The 21,520-nt window shown below is 45.6% G+C and overlaps 1 protein-coding gene across 1 annotated transcript in view; it reads left to right on the top strand.

Moving 5' to 3' along the window:
* Positions 1 to 21,520, top strand: part of LOC124594268 (toll-like receptor 2) — a 97,223-nt gene that overhangs the window by 57,593 nt on the left and 18,110 nt on the right. Inside the window, exons 3-4 of the mRNA XM_047132632.1 lie at positions 2,613 to 3,123; positions 14,556 to 15,056. Coding sequence (XP_046988588.1) covers positions 2,613 to 3,123; positions 14,556 to 15,056 — 1,012 coding nt within the window. The remainder of the gene's footprint in view (positions 1 to 2,612; positions 3,124 to 14,555; positions 15,057 to 21,520) is intronic.

Consider the following 21,520-nt stretch of genomic DNA (forward strand, 5'->3'; position numbering starts at 1 on the left):
GTGTGATTAGATTTCACCTGAAATTTGGCTCGTCAGATTTGGTCAGCCGCGCGGGATTAGCCGAGCGGTCTCAGGCGCTGCAGTCATGGACTGTGCGGCTGATCCCGGCGGAGGTTCGAGTCCTCCCCCGGGCATAGGTGTGTGTGTTTGTCCTTAGGATAATTTAGGTTAAGTAGTGTGTACGCTTAGGGACTGATGACCTTAGCAGTTAAGTCGCATAAGATTTCACACACACACAAAAAAAAGATTTGGTATAGAGACCAAACACACGTCCCTGCAAAACAGCTCAGTTTACGTTAATCTCAAGATCATAAAGTCCTAGCAGACCACGTAGCCGTGTTCTAATTAAATTCAAGTAGCTGGAGTTGGATTTCACCAATGAAACTAGGTGACACAAAAACTGCTGTTGTTCATGTAGTAGCTGTAGTTTATCAGTGACACCAATTATCTCTGCCACTTCAGCAGCAGTCAGTTTCCCGGCCAAACTGAAAATCTCGCTCAAAATTTGCGAAAAAGTGTCGTAACTGTTCCTGTATCGGTCTACACAACCTTACTGCTCGAGTACAACGCCACTTGCGTAAATATATCCTGGCGAGATGAACGCAGTGAATGCTCAAATGTCTAACAGTTCACCATACGGAAATCTTCGAGACTGCGGTATACTCTCGAAAGAAAGCAAAGTTCAGAACAAACATAGTTCTTACAATCAGATACGTCTGGATTCTCCTGAGCCACCGACGTAAGTGTCCTGATCCTTTCAGTATCAGTTCCGCGCAAAACTTTCAATATCCCCTCCATCCTGTTCAGTATGTCTGCCACTGGCTGACTGCCTCTGTGTCTTATCCAACACGTTATTTTGTCATAGTGCCAAGCAATAAAAAATGCTTCACATGGCTCTAAGCACTATGGGCCTTAACATCTGAGGTCATCAGTCCCATAGAACTTTACTTAAACCTAACTAACCTAAGGACATCACACACGTCCATGACCGAGGCAGGATTCGAACCTGGTACTGTAGTGGTCGCGCGATTCCGCCAAGCAATAAGATAAAAAATTGTACAACTGTGTACCAATTGGCCAACCTTAACAACTGCAACTAAACAAATGTTAGAATAAAACACACTGAAATACTAGTTTTAGTAATACCAGACACTACATACACTGCCAGAAAAAAAGTTAGTACACCTGCTAAGACGACGTTGATTTTCATCTGATGGCAGCATATGCCACCTGGGGTATAATAGATGCACTGATAATGGTTTCATAGTCGTCCGTCTGAGAGCGTAGTGGCTTAGCTACCAGAGGACCAGCTGCGTCTACCCTTTGATAGTGCCGGCCGCGGTGGTCTAGCGGTTCTAGGCGCGCAGTCCGGAAGCGCGCGACTGCTACGGTCGCAGGTTCGAATCCTGCCTCGGGCATGGATGTGTGTGATGTCCGTAGGTTAGTTAGGTTTAAGTAGTTCTAAGTTCTAGGGGACTGATGACCACAGATGTCAAGTCCCATAGTGCTCAGAGCCATTTGAACCATTTGAACTTTGATAGTGAATGCTCACAGACAGAAGGCTGAGTGTGGTGCAAATGTGTGAAACAAGCGGGCAACCATGCCACGGAGACTCACTTTTGATTCCTACAGCCAATTGAACCATTTTGAAAGAGTTTAAACTGTGGCCTTCCGGGTGACGGGACGGTTCTTCCAGAGAATTGCCACACAAGTTGGACGTGTTGCGTCAGTTCCGCAACGATGCTGGTGTCAGTGATCATGTGAAACTCTCACACCCATGTACGAGGTTCTGGATATCCACGTGAGCCACCCAGGATCATCGTATAGTAAGACAGCAGTGGCAGATCGTACAGCTACCATAACACAGATAAGAGGGCTTATGAGCCCAGACGTGTCAGCACGAATTGTTGTGAACCATTTTATTAGTAGCGGGACTACGGGTACGCAAACCTCTAGCCCATCTTCCACAAGCATCGACGTGCAGGGCTCGACTAGTGCTGTCAGAGGATCACTTGGAAGATAGAATGCCACGACGTGGTCTTCAGCAACGAAAGGAGAATCTGCCTCCAAGCATGTGATTGGCGTTTGTCCGTACGCCGTACGTCGTAAGCCTGGTGAGTCCATTCGTCCAAGACACTACAAACACGTGTGGACGCGCGTTATCGTGGACCCGACTCACTCCCTCCGTGAGGAGGTCAGGCCGTTTGCTCTTGATGAACTTGGGTGGGTTACGCAGTGTCTCACGGTTCTCGTCACATGGTTTTTCCGTGCTCGAGGAACTGGATGAGTATCAGACGTCGGATGTAGAAGAAGACGGCGAGCATCACCTTGCCTGCTGAGTGTCTCGTTCCAGTTCTCTTTGCCTAGGCATCAGGCGACGACACTAGGTCCGTCGCTGCGGTGCACCAGTGCTGCAACGGCGTTCGCACCAGCCGCGCTTCGCAGCCCAAACTCAAACTGCGGATGCGCGAGCAGGCAGCCCTATTCGTCGTGGGGGTTCCTGTCACTGCCGCAAGCCGCTGTCACACCGTGGACAACCGCATCTTTACGCATTTGCTTTATAAACGTTGTGCTTTCTCTGCCTCTGCAGCGTGTACGGTGGTGCGTTACAGATGCTGACGTTCGGATGCCCGTTCTGGAAACGCTGTCGCTGCGCTACGCTGGGCTGGAGGCGGTGCCCCCGGCCGTGGGGGGTATGAAGCTCCTGGAGACGCTGGAGCTGTCCGGTTCGCGGCTGGGCCGGCTGGCGGGGCAGCTGCCACCGATGCCGAAACTCATCGACCTGGCTCTGGACGACGCGGGCCTCTGCTGTCTAGACGAGGACCACGAGGCTTTCACAGGCCTTCCGCAGCTCGAGTTCCTCACTGTCGAGAATAACGCGCTCACCACTCTGGGTTCGGCGCTGAGCCAACTTCACAATCTCGAATTCCTCGTCGCTTCAAATAATTCGCTCACTGACTACCCGCAGCTGGACATTCGCAAGCCTGCAATCCTCGTATTCGAGCACAATCGATTGCAAACCTTACCGGACTGTGCCCGTCTCAGTCGTAACGACAGTATATTGGATCTGGACATCAGTAACAATCAGATCAGCTCTTGGGATGGTCGTGACGACATGCTTAGGTAATCAGATGCAAAACAGTTAAGATTATTAAAAATGTATCATATTACATTTTGGGCACAAAAATGTCTTTTTACTATGCTCATATCTGATGCATAATAACGGGAATCAAATATGTACTGCAGTCTTCTTATGAAAACCTTTTCTTTGCTTGCCAAGACCGCTATATTAACGCATTAGTGGATTACTAGTTTCGGCATTCTACAGAGCGAGTCAGAAAGAGCTTTACGATTTGAAATGATATAGAAATTTATGGACATAACTTAGAGAATCGGTAGATGTGTCATTTCGTAGCAAACAACCTCAAGTTTCATATAAAAGTGTCATTTTGAATCGATGTGACTACCATTTGTGATGCGGCAAACATCCCACCGATAGTCAATTTCTTCCAACATTCCTTGCAACAAATAGGGCGTAATTTATGCAATCGCAGCGTAGATCCGATTTTTCAGGTCGGCCAAATTGTTTGGCAGGGGGGAAACATTCATAAGATCTTTAATGAAAGCCCAGAGAAGGAAATCCAGTAATGTCAAGTCAGGGAAGCAAGGTGACCATGCGACTGGCCCACAGACATGGGAAGCGTTTATTGAGGAAACCTCGAACTTCCGTGAGGAAACGAGGTGGTGCACCGTGTTGCTGGTAGTAAACCACCCATTTCAGTCATCTTCATCGATCTGTGGAATTACAAAGTTTTAAAGCATATCCAGATACACAATACTAGTGACAGTTTTCTCCATGAAGAAGAAAGGGCCGTACACGTTCACTTTGCAACGTGCACAAAACACCTCGACTCTGGGGTTGTCACGAACGTGTTCCAGGGTTGCGCGTAGATTTTCGCTCCCCCATGTTTTGCAGATGTTGGTGATACGAAATGTTTGACTCGTCGCTGAAGATTGTTGCGTTCAGGAACGTCTCGTCGTTCTCTGTCTGATGCAACGTTTCCGCACAGAATTCTCCATGAGCAATCTTATGTGCATCTTATGTGCTGTGCCATTGTGAATCTGCATGGTTTTAAGTATAAACGTCTACGCAGTACGTGCCAAGCAGTCTTTTGTGGAGCCGGCCGGTGTGGCCCAACGGTTCTAAGCGCTTCAGTCCGGAACTACGCTCCTGCTACAGTCGCAGGTTCGAATCCTGTCTCGGGCATGGATGTGTGTGATGTCCTTAGGTTAGTTAGGTTTAAGTAGTTCTAAGTTCTAGGGGACTGATGACCTCAGATGTTAAGTCCCATAGTGCTCAGAGCCATTTGAATCATTTCATTTGAGGAATGCCAGTCTCGCGAGACCCACGTCGCGCTGATTTTTGTGGACTGCGTGCTAAACTCTCCCTAACCTGTTCGACATCATCACCAACATGAGGGCAGGTGATTTATCACGTCGTGGTGAACAACACGTCTCTACTAAGTTGTGCCAAGTTTCTATTGTAGGCCTACATGGAGGTTCTTCAGCGTGTTCGGTCCGAAATTTACGTCGAACAATTGTTGGAGAGTTCATTTCACGACACCCAAACACACAGCTCTGCACCAGTGAAAGTAGTATTTTTAACTGTGCACTACACTGGCGCTCATGGTGGCGCAGTGAGGTACTGATGTACTAAGTGAATCAAACTTGAGGTTGTTTGATACAAACTTACACATTACCGATTCTGTAAGTTATCTCAATAAATTTCTGTCTCATTCCACATTTGTAAATTGCTTCTTGACTCACCCTGTAAATTGCCATCTTCTGGTTCATAAAAATGGTCAGTGGTAGTACCATCATACGTACAATGATTTATACCACTCTGTCACAATAAGAACGTAGAATGTGCACAAGAAATTCGACTCAGTACAGTATGATTAAGTGTCTGGCGTATTATTGTGATGCTTCGACTTTCTTGTGCACATTGTACGTTGCTATTGTGACAGAGTGGAGTAAATCATTGTGTGATGTAACTATCACTGCCCGGTTTTATGGATATGAAGATGGCAATTTATATCGCCGAAACTGATAACCGTGTAATGTGCTAAATCCTTGGCAAATAAACAATAGGTTTTCATAAGAAAAATACAGTACAAATTTATAGCTCGCCTCCTGCAAACAAAGAAATCAAATAAAATTTTTATCTGAAGAAGATTTTGTTCATATTGCTTTTTAAACTAACTATGTTTCATGTACGTTACTTAAACGGATAACTGAAATACAGTCTTGCAAACTATCACCAACAGAAATTCATCGAAAAAGCTAGAGAAGGTTGTGAATTGGACGATGTTACCAAACGACGATCGTCAGTGAAAGGTGTGTGAAAAAACAGATATCGTAGGCCCTTCCGATGAAAGAGTCCGCTTCATATAATATGACTAATTAGCTTTGTCAAAGCTTTACGCAAACTAGTTGTCGCATTTGGTGAAGCTCACTAGAAAGAAGACGCGTATAAGAGTTTCTCAGCAATGATCAGACTGTTTAAATAGACTTCACTTGAAACTTCCGGGCCGATGGGCCGTGGTCGACATGTAAAACTTTCTCCTAACGTTTCATCTCCGACTGCGGGAAGCATCTTCAGAGGTAAAGTGGCGAATTGCAACCAAAACTTGAGGGAGCGCCGAATGTATGGACAGTTTAGAGGGCACCACAGTCCACAATATGACGTCGGCTACGAGATTATCTCTAGTAATGCCAACATTCTCGATTGAAAGCAATCGATCATCACTCTTACGGTGCTACGTTGACACCCAAATTTTATCTAATTTAACACTTTCCCCTTTTCTGTTGAAATTATTACGGATTTTATAAATCTCAATAGCATCTCCATAAATGTGCGCTTTATAATGCGATGTTTTCGATATGACGATCGTCTCATTGAACTTTATTTCATTATCACCCTCTTGCTAAGCACGTACCGCTACGGCTGATTTATCGGTATGTCCCAGGCGGCAGCTCCCCTTGTATTTAACCAAACAGGTGTTAACACTTCTTTTCGTTGTATGTATCAGTCTAAACCAGCCCAGAACTACAAGGAATACTATATACACCCGGTGTAGCCAATGGATTTAGTATATCTTTTGGCGCTCTTAAACTTTCTTTTATCTTCCTGATGGGTCTGAGGATAGTTTCCACGCCATTTTGCTCAAAACTTTCCCAGTGCGATCTGTAATCTTACTAATGAACGGAAGGGAAACTTTCCCTCGGGCGGCCGTTGCTTCTCTTTGATACAGATTCTCTCCCTTGGGCGAAATGCTCGATTTATCTCCTTGTTAGAATAACCATTCTTTTCGAATGTCGGCCGTACATGTTTGACCTTATAAGTCGGTTCACAAATTCTGTATGCTCTGTCTACCAAGGTTTTAATCGCACCTTTTTTTGTCTGGGGTTCTGGTTGGAATTAGATAAAATTTGGGTGTCAACGTTGCACCATAAAAATGACGATCGATTACTTTCAATTACGAATGTTGACATTACCAGAGATAATCTCGTAGCCGATGTCATGTGATGAACTGTAGTGCCCTCTACACCGCCTATATATTTTGCCCTCCCTCGAGTTCTGGTTGCAGTTCGACGCTTCCCTGGTGATTTCTCCCGCAGTTGGGAGATGAAACGTTAGGAGAAAGTTTTTTACGTCGACCACGGCCTATCAGCCGGGTAGTTTCAAATGAAGTCAGTACTGGCCGTGCAAGCCTACGCTGTACGTTTAAATAGAATCGGACGAAATTTGTGTGCTGATTTATTATTGTAGCTTCTACATCTATCTTTGCATCTACACTTAGCAAGATTTACGCTGTAAGGCGGAGGGTACTTCGGGTACCACTTTTTCCCCCTTTGCTTTCTCATGCACGACGGCGCTTGGGAAGAATGACTGACGGTAAATTTCCGCATGACGGTTAGTTTCTCTTCATTTTCTGGCCATTTCACGAGACGTATGTGGGAGAAAGTAATATATTACCCAATCTTTCCGGTAAAGCACTTTTTCGGAAGTTTAACAGTAACCCTCTTCGTGATGCATAACGACTCTCCTGTAGCGCCTGCCACTGTAGTTTGTTGAGTATCTCCGTAACGCTTTCACGCCGAGTACACGATCCCGAGACGAAACGCGCCGTTTGTCATTGAATCTTCTCTACAGCCGCACGCTAGAAAATAAGCAGCAAGCAAGACACTGGGTGGAAGCCATTTTCTCTACAGAAATAAAATGGTGAAGCCAGTGTCTTTGATGGAAAGGTGTGTTCTGAAATGAAAATTGTGTTCTCCTTACTGATAACCCTTCACTGGATGAAAAAAAAAATACCTGTCGGATATTACATAAGTCTGATGGAACATGTGGACGAAAGAACTACGAGAGGAGTCCAGGAATGCAAATGAAAAATAAATCATTTTTTATTATAGCATTGCGTTTCCAGCCAAATAGGTTTAAGCATTGGGAAAACTGTGATATTATGTCACATTTAGAAACTGTTGTTTTAGCCTCTCATGAAAAACAAAAATATCTTTCCCACCCCACAAATAATCAGAACAACCATTCAGGTGGATGGAACAGTCATTAAAGTATGGGCTGTATGGATCCCCACTCTCGGTTACTTCCTATTGTAGATGCAGCCCGCTCTCCAGGAGCACATAAATCTGTATCTATTTGTTCTTACACCCCTCACCACACATGTAATTGAGGGTGAGTCTAGGAGCGTTCACTGCGCTGGGGAAGTACGGTTAACTCGTAAAAAAGCGCGAATGTGTCAAGATGTTTTGATTTAAATGTGTTTGAAACTGCCAGATTAGTTTAAAAGCTAGTTCCGTTATTTTAAATCTCTAACTCTGCCCACAACAAATTCGATTTTTTGTGCTACGATAGGAGCAGTTTTGAGTCTGGTTCCCAACTTTTACTCTACCACAGTTTTGGCGTTAGACAGCCATAGCTTGGCAACCGATGTAGACCTTGTTGGCTAGGGCAACGACTATTCCGGTATATATTTTTATTGTCTTTAGAACCAGGTTGCTTATATCGTGTCAACGGATAAAACTTTCACATAATTAGAGGACGGCCATGAATTACATCTACTTTTCTACCTTCCTACAAAATCTGAATCGATTCGCACAAGTTTGAAACACATAAGTGTCGCGCGTAAAACACGCCACCTACATTTCTGAAAGTGAATTTTGAGTTCTATTGTTACAATGTATTTTATATTTATATGGTGCACTTTAAACCGTTTCCGCGCATTCAGTTCACTTAAGAATGAATTTTACGTTCTAAATTTTGCTTGTCTTTAAACCATCTTATTTAGACAACGGATAAGGTCTATTATATAAAAAAATTCGCTTTGACTTTGTCCGTTTATCTACTCTCATTCAGAGATTGAACAGATTTGTACAAGTTTAAAGTTAGAAGTTGCGCGCTTCAAGAATGTCACACAAAAACAAGTCTTTCGCACGAAAAACCGAAACGAGGCAAGATTTTTTCAAACGGGTAAGACTTAGTCCAAGGTCCCATACTCCGGTGTACCCAATTTTAATCATCAATCTATCTCCAGTCTGGAATTATTTATGGGTGACTGTTTTTGCATGTAAAGTGCGAACGGTGCATACACAAATGGCGGCGGCATTGGCTGAGCATTATTTTCAGACTAATTAAAATCTTCCGCGAAGGCAATTAATCGATTCGCACAATTTGCCTGTGCTCCAGCTCCTGTTGGAACTACGCCCGGCCTTTTCAGACATATTTTTGTTACGGATAACCTTTGTTTATCACAGATGAAGCACATACTCTACGTAAACTTTGATGTATATTTCTGTCCAAAATAAACAATCATACAGTATTATGATGCCTTCATAGGTTTACTCATTTATCCAGCTGCATCTCACGCTCCAACCCCCCCCCCCCCCCACCCCCTCTTCCCCCCCGCCATTCCTGCCTCATACACGCATAGCAAGTACTTAACGCTTGCTCATTCAGGTTACTGTGTCGGCTGCTAAGCCAGACTAGGATCGAATTTGTACAAGAGATTAAGGTCTGTACACCGAGAAACCAATGTGTGGTTTTCCGATGGTTTCTACCGTTATTTAGGCAAATACCGTCTGAATGTCAAACGCCGCCTAATGAAACGTGATACACAAACACTTAAATTACAGATCAAATTTTATATGATCTGCAGACGGATAGCACACGTGATCTCCTTCCCTCATCTTACCTGACGCCTTAGATGACAGGAAGGACATCCAGCCATAAATTTAAATAAATAACCATGGCCAAATCATGAAACAGGAAGTTAGTCCCGCAAAGAAGTAGATAAATGCAACAACTACTCCCACAAACTCTATGACTAAAATTATTCCACAGATCAACTAGAACTTCATCTGACTGCTAAACATAGCGAGGTTTGGCTGTGTACACGCAATTAAGGAAAACTATCAAAACCTATTTAATATTTCATTGTAATCCAAGCACCTGCATTTTCACTCTTAAAAAAGACACAGTAGCAGCTGGACTACAAAAGCGCGCAGACAGATTAGTGTGGCCGGCCGCGGTGGCCGTGCGGTTCTAGGCGCTCCAGTCCAGAGCCGCACTGCTGCTACGGTCGCAGGTTCGAATCCTGCCCCGGGCATGGGTGTGTGTGATGTCCTTAGGTTAGTTAGGTTTAAGCAGTTCTAAGTTCTAGGGGACTGATGACCACGGCAGTTGAGTCCCATAGTGCTCAGAGCCAGCCACAGATTAGTGTACGAATTCGCTGTGGCAAGAGTTCGCAGTTGTGTCACAGATAAGGTCCTACACCTTCATTATCCGTACAGTCCTCACCTCATCGTTCGTTATACTGTATACAGTAACAAAATCACATCCAAATCCTGAGAAAATCAATTTTCTTTTTGGGAATCAGTTTTCTGAGAAGCTATGAGCAATTTTCGTTTTAAAGAAGAAGATGACCCTGTTTTGTTTATCTCTCCTCCTTTCGATTTCCCTTCTCCTCCTTAGCCATCTTTTTCTGTTCAAGATCATTGTCCAACGGTGATGAGGAGAAGATTTCCGATTTTTGGCCCCCCACTTGTTTCTGTCAAGTGAATGGCTCAGCGCATATTTGAAATGGTTGTGGTCGCTTGCGACAGACTTTTAGCCATCTCCCAGAGGTTGTTACGTTTCCTTCGCTTGACCACAATCTTCAGTCGCGTCATTATCCTTGGTGATCTGAATTACAGCTTCTTCTCTTGCTGTTGCATGAGCCGGAACAAATTCCTACGCCGAATAAACGTTAGGAGTGTATCGGCATGTATCTACACACACCATAAGCAGTTTTGCATCATCCCGCTTCCCAAAGCTCCTAAAGATAGAGGTTGATTGTGGATACTGTATCACAGACACAGTCCCTTTGACTACGCCGAGATGTCACTAAACTCGCCCAAAGATGTAAACAACCATGCATGAGCAGCACCTAATAGACGGAGGGCGTCCGACAGCCGATCAGTTCCAGTCATTCCACCAGTTCAACCATGCCTAGACGGTCAATACCGCGTTTAGATCGCGTTCACATTGTTACTTTGTGCCGGGAAGGGCTCTCAACAAGGGAAGTGTCCAGGCGTCTCGGAGTGACTGTTCGGACATGGTGGAGATACAGAGACAGGAAATGTCGATGACACGCTTCGCTGTGGCCGCCCAAGGGCTGCTACTGCAGTGGATGAGCGCTACCTACGGATTATGGCTTGGAGGAACCCTAAGAGCAACGCCACCATATTGAATAATACTTTTCTTGCAGCCACAGGACGTCGTGTTAAGACTCAAACTTTGCGCAATCGGCTGCATGCTGCGCAACTTCACTCCCGACGTCCATGGCGAGGTCCATCGATACAACCACGACACAATACAGCACGGTACAGATGGGCCCAACAACATGCCGAATGGACCGCTCAGGATTGGCATCACGTTCTCTTCACCGATGTGTGTCGCATATGCCTTCAACCAGACAATCGTCGGAGACGTGTCTGGAGGCAACCCGGTCAGGCTGAACGCATTAGACACACTGTCCAGCGAGTGCAGCAAGGTGGAGGTCTCCTGCTGTTTTGGGGTGGCATTATGTGGGGCTGTACGATACGTGAATGCCATCCTCCGAGCGATAGTTCAACCATATCGGCAACATATTGGCGAGGCATTCGGCTTCATGGACGACAATTCGGCCCCCATCGTGCACATCTTGTGAATGACTTCCTTCAGGATAAAGACATCTGTCGACTAGAGTGGCCAGCATGTTCTCCGGATATGAACCCTATCGAACATGCCTGGGAAAGATTGAAAAGGGCTGTTTATGGACGACGTGATCCATCAACCACTCTGAGGGATCTCCGAATTGCCGTTGAAGAGTGGGACAATCTGGACCAACAGTGCGTTGATGAACTTGCGGATAGTATGCCATGACGAATGGAGGCATCCATCAAGAGGACGCGCTACTGGGTATTAGAGGTACCGGCGTTTACAGCAATCTGGACCACCAACTCAGAAGGTCTCGCTTATGGTGGTACAACATGCAATGTGTGGTTTTCATGAGCAATAAAAAGTGCGGAAATGATGTTTATGTTGATCTCTATTCAAATTTTCTGTACAGGTTCCGGAACTCTCGGAACCGAGGTGATACAAAACTTTTTTTGATGTGTGTATTGCTAGAAAGACACATCTCGGCTTGTTCCTGACGTGAATACGGAACCATTTTGCTGCTTACAGTACGCTGAGTCAATCACCTCAGCCCGCAACATACAAGGAACACACAGCAGGTGGTCAGAGGAACTGTCATTCGTCATCGCCATGTACTGTGGCAACGATGTATTTCCGGACAGATGTTCATAGAACTTTTTTCTCGATTTCCAGTCGGGAATCTGTCCCTGTAGTTTGTGGGTTTTATTAATGTTCACCCTGTGTATATACAAATCTGTGAAGTGGCACACTACAAATTGTTGGAACTAATGTCAAATGTGTGATACATTACTGGCCATTAAAACTGCTACACCAAGAAGAAATGCAGATGATAAATGGGTATTCATTGGACAAATATATTATACTAGAACTGACATGTGATTACATTTTCACGCAATTTGGGTTCATAGATCCTGAGAAATCAGTACCCAGAACAACCACCTCTGGCCGTAATAATGGCCTTGATACGCCTGGGCATTGAGTTAAACAGAGCCTGGATGGTGTGTACAGCTACAGCTGCCCATGCAGCTTCAACACGATACCACAGTTCATCAAGAGTAGTGACGAGCCAGTTGCTCGGCCACCATTGACCAGACGTTTTCAATTGGTGAGAGATCTGGAGAATGTGCTGACCAGGACAGCAGTCGAACATTTTGTGTATCCAGAAAGGCTCGTACAGGACCTGCAACATGCGGTCGTGCATTATCCTACTGAAATGTAGGGTTTCGCAGGGATCGAATCAAGGGTAGAGCCACGGGTCGTAACACATCTGAAATGTAACGTCCACTGTTCAAAGTGCCGTGAATGCGAACAAGAGATGACCGAGACTTGTAATCAATGGCACCCCATACCATCAAGCCGGGTGACATGCTTCCAATGTGCGTTCGCCGCGATGTCGCTAAACACGGATGCGACCATCACGATGCTGTAAACAGAACCAGGAATCATCCAAAAAAATGACGTTTTGCCATTCGTGCACCCAGGTTCGTCGTCGAGTACATCATCGCAGGCGCTCCTGTCTGTGATGCAGCGTCAAGGGTAACCGCAGCCATGGTCTCCGAGCTGGTAGTCCATGCTGCTGCAAACGTCGTCGAACTGTTCGTGCAGATGGTTGTCGTCTTGCAAACGTCCCCATGTGTTGATTCAGGGATCGAGACGTGGCTGCACGATCCGTTACAGCCATGCGCATAAGATGCCTGTCATCTCGACAGCTAGTGATACGAGGCCGTTGGGATCCAGCACGGCGTTCCGTATTACCCTCCTGAACCCACCGATTCCATATTCTGCTAACAGTCATTGGATCTCGACTGGTGCGAGGAGCAATGTCGCGATTCGATAAACCGCAATCGCGATAGGCTACAATCCGACGTTTATCAAAATCGGAAACGTGGTGGTACGCATTTCTCCTCCTTACACGAGGCATCACAACAACGTTTCACCAGGCAACGTTGGTCAACTGCTGTTTGTGTATGAGAAATCGGTTGGAAACTTTCCTAATGTCAGCACGTTGTAGGTGTCGCCACCGGTGCCAACCTTATGTGAATGCTCTGAAAAGCTAATTATTTGCATATCACAGCACCTTCTTCCTGTCAGTTAAATTTCGCGTCTGTAGCACGTCATATTCGTGGTGTAGCAATTTTAATGGCCAGTAGTGTATTTTGAAAATTTTAATGCAAAGCTCAACAGTACGGAGGTACTACTCTTAAACCATATATTTTACATGGTGATTAAGGGAATGACATCTACATGTACTATCAGAGTCAGCGACTCCCACACTGGACATATGTTGTGTACATAGTTCGACGTAGTCAGCGCGTAGAAAACTTTGCCACTAGAGCGCGCCCCGCTAAGCACAACAGCGCAGGCGCAGCGCTCGTCCGTCTACGCACTACGAGATGGCGCTGCCATAGAGACGGACCAAATTCTGCTTCCGCCGATCCGCGTATTAATATGTAACGCAGCCAATGAGATTACTGCTAACGTAGAACCTTTTCTCCTCGCGGATCAGACTCGCGCAGTGATACCTGAACGCGTGAGGTATTATAACGAGTGTACAGACCTCCGATTAGTCAGTCTGCATTTGTTTGCACCAGTCTGTACCAGTCTGCATTAGTCTGTACCAGTCTATAGTCAAGTTTCAGTCTGCGCCTAATAAGATTATCATATTACTGTACATAGCTAGGAAGATAAATGTATAGACACTTTGTCAAGTATCAGAGGTATGTGAGAATAAGATTAACGTACCAAGACCAAAGGAACTTCAGATTGTCAATTGTAAACAGCATCCAGAATCAAGTTATGAAATGTCTACGCGTTTTATTATTTTGATAAATGTGTGTGAAAATTAATCAAGTTCTGTTTAAAGTCGGTCACTGTCAATCTGCAACTCTAAGCGTACAAGTGGCATTTCTATCGTCTGACCTAACGGCAGAAGATAAACACGCCACGACAAGACCACGAGACATATTCCTGACACTCACCTACTTCGTTAGAGCGACAAGTCAAATAATCTGATGGTGTGTGTACCAAAGTGCGCACACCACAACATAGATAATATTATTCTACATACAATATCTCCTGAAGAAAACAGTTTAAAAGCTGTCAAGGGCATGGGGTATGGTTAATAAACCTGTATTTAGCAGCTGGTTGGCTGTTATTCTCAGTCCACTGAAGCTAAAACAATTTTCGTTGTATCAATTTCAACTGTGTAGTAGGTGGAGAATCTTCGCCCCTTCCCCATAGACTAGTTCAGCAGAAGTAGATTTTGGGGAGGGGGAATGAGCAGCTGTTCCACGTGCAGGTGTGTGGAGAAGCTGAACGTGTCGTACAACAAGGTGAGCGTGCTGAGCTCGAGCATGCTGCGGGTGCTGGACCGCGTGGAGCTGGCGGACCTGGGCGGCAACCCGCTGCATTGCCGGGGCTGCCCGCTGGTGGAGCTGCAGGAGTGGCTGCTGGGCACGGCGGTGGAGGTGCGCGTCGGCGGGCTGGCCGCGGCCGCCACGGAGCTGCGCTGCGCCACCCCGGCCGTCGTCGCCGGCTTGTCGGTGGGCGCGGCGCCCTCCAGCCCGGAGGACTGCCGGGCCCCAGCAGAGGAGCCGCGGCCGGTGCTCGCGCTGGCGCTGGGACTGGCGGCCGTGGCCGCGCTGGCGCTGGCCGCCGCGGCGCTCTGCTACCGGTACCGCTTCGAGCTGGCCTACAGCGCGCACCTGCTCCGGCTGCGCCTGCGCGCTCGGGCCAGAGCCAGAACTGGTGGAGGCAGTGCTGGCGCCGCCTTCCTGTACGATGCTTTCGTCTTGTACAGGTACAGAACTACGTTAAACACCAGACGAGTCATATTTTTTGGCATTGTCCCTTATTTAGCTCAAGTGTCCCATTGTCCTGACAAAATACATACAGACGTACCGGGTGATCAAAAAGGTACTTGATTTCCTGGAGGAGCACTTTGGGGACCGCATTCTGGTTCTGGGGTACCCAGAGGCCACTTCCATTGGCCTCAGTTGGCCGCTATATCCATCCCATGAAACGCGTGCGACCCCTTTTTGTGGAGCTATATTAAAGATGAAGTGTACAGCAATAATCTCAAAACCATTGCTGAGCTAAAAACACCCATTCAGGAGGTCATCGTCAGCATCGATGTTCCGACACTTCAGCGGGTGAAGCAGAATTTCTCTATTCGTCTGCGCCACATCATCGCCAGTGAAGGCAAATATATCATACATGTCATAAACTAAATCCAAATATCTGTACTGACGTTTACATGTTGAATTAAGTGTCTGCACGCTGCAGTTAGTAACTAATTTATGTTCTTTCTTCATATAGTTCAATAATTGTCACCCTGTATGTCCATGTTGGCATTGTGAGCTATACTAGAAATCGACATGTCAGTTTTAAAGTAACAGCTATGTAAACACTAGTATTGTCCTAATTAAAAGTGCTAACATGCATGAATGTGGGCGCTTGTAATTGGTGCAATCATATGTAGGGACATCGCTATTATTTTAAAACTAACATGCCGCCTTTTAGTATGGCTCATGTTGCCAACATGGATGTACATTGTGTAGAACCACTTACCGCACTGAAAGACGAGATTATGTAATGATGTAAATATAGATCCAAAGACGGCAGGCTGAGCTGTTCTAGGCGCTACAGTCTGGAACCGCTACGGTCGCAGGTTCGAATCCTGCCTCGGGCATGGATGTGTGTGATGTCCTTAGGTTAGTTAGGTTTAAGTAGTTCTAAGTTCTAGGAGACTGATGACCTCAGAAGTTAAGTCCCATAGTGCCCAGAGCCATTTGAGCCAAAGACGGCAACAGAGAATTGCCGAAACCGGTCATCTGTATGAATAAAAAAAATTAGTGGTCTTTGCAGCTGAAAATTTATTCACTGTCCACAGTTGTTCTACATTTGGTTATGCTACACATTAGTTTAAAATACGCTATTTCTGAATATATGGGATCATTAATGAAACACGGGACAATGTACACTGAAGCGCCAAATAAACTGGTATAGGTACGCGTATTCAAATACAGAGCTATGTAAACAGCAAGAATATGGCGCTGCGGTCGGCAACGGATATTTAAGATAACAAGTGTCTGGCGTAGTTGGTAGATCGGTTACTGCTGCTACAATGGCTGGTTATCAAGATTTAAGTGAGTTTGAACGTGGTGTTATAGTCGGTGCACGAGCGATGGGACACAGTACCTCCGAGGGAGCGATGAAGTGGGGATTTTGCCATACGATCATTTCACGAGTGTATCGTGAATATCAGAAATCTGGGAAAACAGCAAATCCCCGACATCGCTGCGGCCGGGAAAAGATCCTGCAAGAACAGCACTAACGAAGTCTAATGAGAATCGTTCAACGTGGCAGACGTGCAATCCTTCTGCAAACAACTGCAGATTTCAGTGCTGGGCCATTAACAAGTGTCAGCGTGCAAATCATTAAACGAAACATCATCGATATAGGCTTTCGGAGACGATCGTCCACCCGTGTGTCCTTCATGACTGCACGACACAAGGCTTTACGCCTCGCCTGGGCCTGTCAACACCAACACTGGACTATTGATGACTGGAAACTTGTTGCCTGGTGTGACGAGTCTCGTTTCAAATTGTATCGAGCGGATGGACGTGTACGGTTATGGAGACAACCTCATGAATCCATGGACCATGCATGTCAGCAGAGACTTTTCAAGCTGGTGGAGGCTCAGTAATAGAGTGGGCCGTGTGCAGTTGTAGTGATATGGGATCCCTGATACGTCTAGATACGAGTCTAACAGGTGACACGTACCTAAGCATCCTGTCTGATCACCTGCATCCATTCGTGTCAATTGTGCATTCCGACGGACTTGGGCAATTCCAGCAGGATAATGCGATACCCCACACGTCCAGATTTGCTACAGAGTGGCGCTAGAGTTTAAACATTTCCGCTGGCCACCGAACTCCCCAGACATGAACATTATTGAACATATCTGGGATGCCTTGCAACGTGCTGTTAAGAAAAGATCTTCACCCCCTCGTACTCTTACGGTTTATGGACAGCCCTACAGGATTCATGGCGTCAGTTGCCTCCAGCACTGCTTCAGACATTATTCGGGTCCATGCCACGTCGTGTTGAGGCACTTCTGCGATATTAGGCAAGTGCGCAAGTTTCTTTGGCTCTTCAGCGTACATTGTGTAGCACCACTTGCTGTACTGAATGAGGCGATTATAAAATGATATAAATATAGATCGAAAGACAGCAATAGAGAATCGCCGATACCGGTCATCTGTACGAATAAATGATTTTAGTGAGCTTTGCAGCTGAAAACTTATTCATTGTCCATACTTGTTCTACATTTGGTTATGCTATATGTTACTTAAAAATACGCGATTTCAGAATACGCGGTAGCGTTAATGAATTACGGGACAATAAACCGGGTGATCAAAAAGTCAGTATAAATTTGAATACTGAATAAATCACGGAATAATGTAGATAGAGAGGTACAAATTGACACACATGCTTGGAATGACATGGGGTTTTATTAGAACCAAAAAAATACAAAAGTACGAAAAATGTCTGTCAATTGGCGCTTCATCTGATCAGAATAGCAATAATTAGCATAACAAAGTAAGACAAAGCAAAGATGATGTTCTTTACAGGAAATGCCCGATATGTCCACCATCATTCCTCAACAATAGCTGTAGTGGAGGAATAATGTTGTGAACAGCACTGTAAAGCATGTCCGGAGCTATGATGAGGCATTGGCGTAGGATGTTGTCTTTCAGCATCCCTAGAGATGTCGGTCCATCACGATACACTTGCGACTTCAGGTAACCCCAAAGCCAATAATCGCACGGACTGAGGTCTGGGGACCTGGGAGGCCAAGCATGACGAAAGTGGCGGCTGAGCATACGATCATCACCAAACGACGCGCGCAAGAGATCTTTCACGCGTCTAGCAGTATGGGGTGGAGCGCCATCCTGCATAAACATCGTACGTTCCAGCAGGTGTTTATCAGCCAGGCTGGGGATGATGCGATTCTGTACCATATCGGCGTACCTCTCACCCGTCGCGATAGTAGTTATTTTGCTGTCCAGCGCCATCTGTCGGACATTTTGTGAACTTTTGTATTTTTTTTGTTCTAATAAAACCCCATGTCATTCCAAGCATGTGTGTCAATTTTTACCTCTCTATCTACATCATTCCGTGGTTTATTAAGTTTTCAAATTTATACTGACTTTTTGATCACCGGGTATATTGTCCCGTAATTCATTAACGCTACCGTGTATTCTGAAATCGCGTATTTTTAAGTAACATGTAGCATAACCAAATGTAGAACAAGTATAGACAATGAATAAATTTTAATATGCAGAGTTCACTAAAATCATTTATTCATACAGATGACCGGTATCGGCGATTCTCCGTTGCTGTCTTTCGATCTATATTTATATCATTTTATAATCGCCTCACTCAGCACAGCAAGTGGTGCTACACAATGTACACCGAAGAGCCAAAGAAACTTGCGCACTTGCCTAATATCGCAGAAGTGCCTCAACACGACGTGGCATGGACCCGAATAACGTCTGAAGAAGTGATGGAGGGAACTGACGCCATGAATCCTGCAGGGCTGTCCATAAATCCGTAAGAGTACGGGGGGTGGAGATCTCTTCTGAACAGCACGTTGCAAGGCATCCCGGACATGCTCAATAATGTTCATGTCTGGGGAGTTGGTGGCTAGCGGAAATGTTTAAACTCTGGCGCCACTCTGTAGCAATTCTGGACGTGTGGGGTGTCACATTGTCCTGCTGGAATTGCCCAAGTCCGTCGGAATGCAAAATTGACATGAATGGATGCAGGTGATCAGACAGGATGCGTAGGTACCTGTCACCTATCAGAATCGTGTCTAGACTCGTCAAGGGCCCCTTTTCACTCCAACTGCACACGGCTCACACTTTTCCATAGCGTCTGCCAGCTTGTACAGTCTCTGCTGACATGCATGGTGAAACACGTATGTAACATAGCAGCGATGGCGAGGCATTGTAGCATCTGTGACCAGAGAGTATGCGCTTGACCGCGCGAGTGTTGCGAGCGGTTCTCAGTCTGTCAAGTAGTCGTTGCGAGTCTGTCGAGTCTGTCGTTGCGAGTCTGTAGCTCGGTTTAGTTGCAGAGCAGTACGCTAATAGTCGTCATGCAGAGCGGTCGGTCAGTAGTAGCAGCCCAGTGCGGTTGTGTGATGTAGGCGGTCGGCAACACTGGTCAAGATGCTGAATGAGGTATACTGTTAATTAATATAATCATTAGATAATGTAAAAATTTGTTTATTGTAATTATTCTCCAATAAGTGCCCCAATAATAATTTTTAATTTCAAAAGCATTTTTTCAAAATTTTATTTTTTATTGAACTAAAGATTTCGTTGCACTTCCCATTTCATTCCACTTCTTTTAAAGAAAATTTTCAGTAAAATTACAGAAAAAAGGAATATTATTATTTGCAATGCAGTTCCTCCAAGCCGTGCGCAAAGATAAGAGCAGAAATTTGACATCCAGTTATTCTGAGGTAAGACTTTAATTCTGATTGATTTACACAGGGCCAAAGACCGATGTTTCGGTTTAATTGAATTTTCTTATCACTGAATAGACTTTAATTTTTTGTGAAGAATTTATATTTGAGTCAGATTGCGATTATCAGTTTTATTGTCATTAAATTTAATTGCTAGGGAGGTTACGTTTGGCTCCCATTTCTATTAAGTATTGTCATTACATTCCTTTTAAATATTTTGTGGGGAGGTTACAATGGTTCATGGATTCATGAGGTTGTCTCCATAACCGTACACGTCCATCCGCTCGATATAAATTGAACGCGCGACCGCTACGGTCGCAGGTTCGAATCCTGCCTCGGGCATGGATGTGTGTGATGTCCTTAGGTTAGTTAGGTTTAAGTAGTTCTAAGTTCTAGGGGAGTGATGACCTCAGATGTTAAGTCCCATAGTGCTCAGAGCCATTTGAACCATTTTTTTATAAATTGAAATGAGACTCGTCCGACCAGGCTGATGGTTCCAGTCATCAACAGTCCGATGTCGTGTTGACGGGCCGAGGCGAGGGGTAAAGCTTTATGTCGTGCAGTCATGAAGGGTACACGGGTGGAATTTCTTCTCCGAGAGCCTGTATCGATGATGTTTCGTTTAATGATTTGCACGCTGACACTTGTTAATGGCGCAGCAATGAAATCTGCAGCAATTTGGAGAAGGATTGCACGTCTGTCACGTTGAACGATTCTCATCAGACTTCGTTAGTGCTGTTCTTGCAGGATCTTTTTCGGCTGCAGTGATGTCGGGGATTTGTTGTTTTCCCGGATATCTGATATTCACGATACACTCGTGAAATGATCGTACGGCAAAATCCCCACTTCATCGCTACGTCGGAGATGCTGTGTCCCATCGCTTATGCGCCGTCTATAACACCACGTTCAAACTCACTTAAATCTTGATAACCCGCCATTGTAGCATCAGTAACCGATCTAACAACTGCGCTAGACACTTGGTGTCTTACATAGGCGCTGCCGACCACAGCACCGTATTCTGCCTGTTTACGCTATTTCAGAATATATGGGACAATTAATGAAACACGGGACAATACACACTGAAGCGCCAAAGAAACTGGTATAGGCACGCGTATTCAAATACAGAGATATGTAAACAGGCAGAATACGGCGCTGCGGTCGGCAACGCCTATATAAGTCAACAAGTGCCTGGTGCAGTTGGTACAGATTTCAATGTCGGGCCACTAACAAGCGTCAGCGTGCGAATCATTCAACGAAACATCATCGATATGCGCTTTCGGAGACGAAGACCCACTCTTGTACCCTTGATTATTGCACGACATAAAGCTTTACGCCTCGCCTGGACCGAGCGAGGTGGCGCAGTGGTTAGACACTGGACTCGCATTCGGGAGGACGACGGTTCAATCCCGCGTCCGGCCATCCTGATTTAGGTTTTCCGTGATTTCCCTAAATCACTCCAGGCAAATGCCGGGATGGTTCCTCTGAAAGGGCACGGCCGACTTCCTTCCCCATCCTTCCCTAATCCGATGAGACCGATGACCACGCTGTCTGGTCTCCTTCCCCAAAAACAACCAACCAACCAAGCCTCGCCTGGGCCCGTCAACACTGACATTGGACTATTGATGACTGGAAACATGTTGCCTGGTCGAACGAGTCTCGTTTCAAATTGTATCGAGCTGACGGACGTGTACGGTTATGGAGACAGCCTCATGATTCCATGGACCCTG

Source organism: Schistocerca americana, chromosome 2 (genome assembly GCF_021461395.2).
Source record: "Schistocerca americana isolate TAMUIC-IGC-003095 chromosome 2, iqSchAmer2.1, whole genome shotgun sequence".
NCBI lineage: Eukaryota > Metazoa > Arthropoda > Insecta > Orthoptera > Acrididae > Schistocerca > Schistocerca americana.